Source organism: Neophocaena asiaeorientalis, unplaced genomic scaffold (genome assembly GCF_003031525.2).
Source record: "Neophocaena asiaeorientalis asiaeorientalis breed wild unplaced genomic scaffold, Neophocaena_asiaeorientalis_V1.1 scaffold45, whole genome shotgun sequence".
NCBI classification, from domain to species: domain Eukaryota; kingdom Metazoa; phylum Chordata; class Mammalia; order Artiodactyla; family Phocoenidae; genus Neophocaena; species Neophocaena asiaeorientalis.
The window spans coordinates 5,209,765-5,214,921 of NW_020174642.1; the positions used below are offsets into that span (position 1 = coordinate 5,209,765).

Below are 5,157 nucleotides of genomic sequence, written 5' to 3' on the forward strand. Positions count from 1 at the left end.
AGCTCATAGACTTTCTTGTAAAAAAAAGATCATTCTCAGTTTCCAAAATCAACACTCTCTCCACCCACCCCCCAAGCCTTTTAGCACTTGATTAGCTGGAAAAACCAATGTTAGTTTAAATGAAATGCAATCTGCAGGGCATTGTAATTCACGGAGCCACTGCCCTTCCCCAGGGTGACCGAGCTGACTGGGTACGAGCCACAGGACCTGATCGAGAAGACCCTGTACCATCACGTGCACGGCTGCGACGTCTTCCACCTGCGATATGCGCACCACCTCTGTGAGTACTGTGCTCACCCTGGCCAGGAGCCCCGGCAGCCTGGGAGGGAGCGCTGAGGACAGAGTGGGGGCAGCGTCCCTTGTTTGATGCGATAACTACCCATCATGTACCCATGAATCTTAAACATCAAGCCTGTCTCCAGGTGGCCCTTGCTTTCAGCACAGGCACTCATTGTCACTTCTCAACTATCCAGTGAAACCCTGGCAGGTGTGGGATGATGTGGAAGTTGCTGGATTCTATTCAATAGATTATGGATTTGGAACCTAAATTTCTCTATGACGTCTGGATAGCAGTTGTGGATAACGACAACAGCAGTAGAAGAATTGATACTTACAGGGCCCTTACCAATGTCCGGCACTTGTTTGTTTAAGTGATTAAATCCATTACCAACCAAGTGAGGGAGGTTCTCATGTTCACGATCCTCCCTTTGCTGTTGAGGATGCCGAGGTTCAGAGAGGTTAAGCCACTTGCCTATGGTCACACAGCAAGGAGGCGACATAGCTGGGAGCTGAATCCAGTGAATTCGGCCTCCAACCGCTGTCCATCATTGGTTGGGAAGCTCAGGGAGACCACAGGTTTCTAGGATGGGAGAAGTCCACGTAGAAAGAGAAAACCAACAGTATTCCATTTGTCAACAGAGGAAGTTTGGGGAACATCTGGATGGGAGGGTGGAGGCGCTCGTCACTGAAATGGTGAAAGAAGTAACACTTTTCTTGTAGAACCAAATCGAGGCAGCAAATAACTGGGATGCAGTAGAATACCTCATCTTCCCGCCGTCCAGCCCCACCATGCTAATGGCCGGTCCAGGGGTGCTTGTTAACGGGGTACGGGGGGCTGGGGGAGCCAGATCTTCTGCAATGTGGCCCGGGTGGCACGTCCTCCTTCTTGCTGTGTGTTGACTAAGAGGCATCAGAGGACAAGATGCTGGTGTTGGTTGCAGCTGGGCGACGGGTCCCAGGGCTGCTCGATCCTTGGCCACGCCATCTGCCTGGCCGTTTGGTGACAACTGGGACTCAGTTAGCCCGGCAGTTACTAGGGTATCGCTCTCCTGGCGAGTCACTAAGGGCACAACCTCCTGTTGTGACAACCAGGAGGTTGGCTGGGCAGATGCCATCAGCTTTTTTCTGCTCCTTGTAATTCACAACAGCATGGAAAAGCCCCTGTGCATGGAAATACGTGGAGTTGTGAGCAGCTTTTTATGTCTTTTTTTAAAAAAAAATGGCCAAATCATGATCTCATGTAAACGTCCCTGACCTTCTCGAAGCCCAGTTTGGTAGGAAGCAGTTGCCTAGTGTTTAGAAGGGCTCCGTAGGTCAGGTCGCTGATACGGGAGCTAGAAATCTTCCTTGTGTAAACGGGGTAGGAAGTGTCAATTACAGAATTAGGTCTTCGGGAGACCTGAAAGGCAGGGCGGGTGGTAGAGGGGAGCCGCTGGGAACGTGTGCTCTGGAGTAAGGGGGGTGGAAGAGGCACCTCCACCCACACCGTAGAGATGCCTGGTTTTCTTTTGGGGGGAAGCCAGACGTCTCAATTTTCCTGCCACACAGAGTTAGACTCCAGTGGGGCCTGAAGTTCTAGGTGGCCCTTGGACAGGTCCCCCGAGCCCTGAGAGGCTCTGGCCTGTGCAAATTCCCTTTCTACCCACCTCCAGCCCCAGCTCCTTCTTGCCCTGGAGGAACACCATGGAAATGTGTACACCAAATAGTGAGTGATTCCATGGAAATATGACGCTCACGGAGATTTACGACCCAAAGCCTGTGCAGAGCTCCACAGAAAGGGGAGCGGGTTAGGGAATGAAAGTGAGGTCAAGTTTCCCCCTTTAATTTACAGCTAACATTTCAGATCTGGGCCAGCAGGGCCCCTAGGCCCTGTCACCCTCAGTCCCCACTGACTTCTCACCATGGCCTCACCTCCTTTGGAATCCCCTCTTGTCTCCACTTTCATCTGTTCTTGAATATCTGTCACCAAGATGTTAGGGCCACCTCCTCTGAGGGCGTGGCTCCCAGCACCGTTATCCATGGCCTGGGAATCGATACCACGGCCACATGCAATTTTCACCTACGGGTGGAGTGATCCAAATGCTAGCGATGATGCCGTCTTGGATGCTGAGAGCCACTCTTCTTCAAAGAACTGAAGTGGGAAATGAATATGCCTGGGGCTCGATAAGAATAAAAACTGGGCAATGGTGAATAAGCACAGGGAGAATGCTTCCATTTCCACAGCGAGCTCAATAAGCCTTACCTTCAGTCACAAGAGTTTGGGGTGTCATTATACTAGTTTCTGGGGGAAAACAGTCCTCCACCGATAGGAGTCTTAAACGTCTCCAGTTACTCCCTAAATCCCACCTGCAGGAATCACCCAATCATCAGACCATCATCCTGAGACCAGCTGTGCCAGGTAACAGTGTCCAGCGTGGAGTGGAGGGTTACGGGTTCGCACACACAACAGGCAGGATGTGGAACCAACCCGAGTTTTCATCATCAGGTGAAAGGATGAAAAATGCGGTATCTACATAAAACAGGGTATTATGCAGCCACAAAAAAGGAATGACATTCTGGTAGATGCTACAACATGGATGAACCTTGAGAACATGTTAAGTGAAAGAAGCCAGGCACAAAAGGTCAAATATTGCATCCCTCCACTCAGAGGAAATATCTAGAGGACACAAATTACTAGAGATAGAATGTAGAAGAGAGGTTGCCAGGGACTTGGGGAGGGGGAAGTGGGGGGGTTATTGTTTAATGGGTGCAGAGTTTCTGTTCGGGGTGATGACAATGTTCTGGAAATGGAAGTGGTGATGGTCATACAAGTGAATTGTACACTTTAAAATGGTTAAAATGGTAAATTTTATGTCATGCATATTTTACCAGAATAATTTTTAAAACTTTCACACCGGACTTTCCCCCAAAAAAACCCCAGCGAGTGGGCTCTGTCTCACCTTGGTAGCTCCTCCCAGTATCAGTATCAAGTCCACTCTTAAGCATCCTCTGGTAGGCTTCACCTTGAAAAGGTATTGACCGTTTTGAGCCATCCCAAACCTTCCAGCCAGTGGCTTCAGAAGGACATTCCTGCTCGTGAAGAGTGCTGTGTCGTGCACTGGGCTGGAGCTCATAGACTTTCTTGTAAAAAAAAGATCATTCTCAGTTTCCAAAATCAACACTCTCTCCACCCACCCCCCAAGCCTTTTAGCACTTGATTAGCTGGAAAAACCAATGTTAGTTTAAATGAAATGCAATCTGCAGGGCATTGTAATTCACGGAGCCACTGCCCTTCCCCAGGGTGACCGAGCTGACTGGGTACGAGCCACAGGACCTGATCGAGAAGACCCTGTACCATCACGTGCACGGCTGCGACGTCTTCCACCTGCGATATGCGCACCACCTCTGTGAGTACTGTGCTCACCCTGGCCAGGAGCCCCGGCAGCCTGGGAGGGAGCGCTGAGGACAGAGTGGGGGCAGCGTCCCTTGTTTGATGCGATAACTACCCATCATGTACCCATGAATCTTAAACATCAAGCCTGTCTCCAGGTGGCCCTTGCTTTCAGCACAGGCACTCATTGTCACTTCTCAACTATCCAGTGAAACCCTGGCAGGTGTGGGATGATGTGGAAGTTGCTGGATTCTATTCAATAGATTATGGATTTGGAACCTAAATTTCTCTATGACGTCTGGATAGCAGTTGTGGATAACGACAACAGCAGTAGAAGAATTGATACTTACAGGGCCCTTACCAATGTCCGGCACTTGTTTGTTTAAGTGATTAAATCCATTACCAACCAAGTGAGGGAGGTTCTCATGTTCACGATCCTCCCTTTGCTGTTGAGGATGCCGAGGTTCAGAGAGGTTAAGCCACTTGCCTATGGTCACACAGCAAGGAGGCGACATAGCTGGGAGCTGAATCCAGTGAATTCGGCCTCCAACCGCTGTCCATCATTGGTTGGGAAGCTCAGGGAGACCACAGGTTTCTAGGATGGGAGAAGTCCACGTAGAAAGAGAAAACCAACAGTATTCCATTTGTCAACAGAGGAAGTTTGGGGAACATCTGGATGGGAGGGTGGAGGCGCTCGTCACTGAAATGGTGAAAGAAGTAACACTTTTCTTGTAGAACCAAATCGAGGCAGCAAATAACTGGGATGCAGTAGAATACCTCATCTTCCCGCCGTCCAGCCCCACCATGCTAATGGCCGGTCCAGGGGTGCTTGTTAACGGGGTACGGGGGGCTGGGGGAGCCAGATCTTCTGCAATGTGGCCCGGGTGGCACGTCCTCCTTCTTGCTGTGTGTTGACTAAGAGGCATCAGAGGACAAGATGCTGGTGTTGGTTGCAGCTGGGCGACGGGTCCCAGGGCTGCTCGATCCTTGGCCACGCCATCTGCCTGGCCGTTTGGTGACAACTGGGACTCAGTTAGCCCGGCAGTTACTAGGGTATCGCTCTCCTGGCGAGTCACTAAGGGCACAACCTCCTGTTGTGACAACCAGGAGGTTGGCTGGGCAGATGCCATCAGCTTTTTTCTGCTCCTTGTAATTCACAACAGCATGGAAAAGCCCCTGTGCATGGAAATACGTGGAGTTGTGAGCAGCTTTTTATGTCTTTTTTTAAAAAAAAATGGCCAAATCATGATCTCATGTAAACGTCCCTGACCTTCTCGAAGCCCAGTTTGGTAGGAAGCAGTTGCCTAGTGTTTAGAAGGGCTCCGTAGGTCAGGTCGCTGATACGGGAGCTAGAAATCTTCCTTGTGTAAACGGGGTAGGAAGTGTCAATTACAGAATTAGGTCTTCGGGAGACCTGAAAGGCAGGGCGGGTGGTAGAGGGGAGCCGCTGGGAACGTGTGCTCTGGAGTAAGGGGGGTGGAAGAGGCACCTCCAGGAGGCTGTGCTCC

At 50.5% G+C, this 5,157-nt stretch overlaps 1 protein-coding gene across 1 annotated transcript in view; it reads left to right on the forward strand.

The window, feature by feature from the left end:
- The window catches only part of SIM2 (SIM bHLH transcription factor 2), a 52,190-nt gene that overhangs the window by 29,585 nt on the left and 17,448 nt on the right, over positions 1 to 5,157 (forward strand). The window contains exon 7 of the mRNA XM_024758418.1: positions 174 to 280. Coding sequence (XP_024614186.1) covers positions 174 to 280 — 107 coding nt within the window. The remainder of the gene's footprint in view (positions 1 to 173; positions 281 to 5,157) is intronic.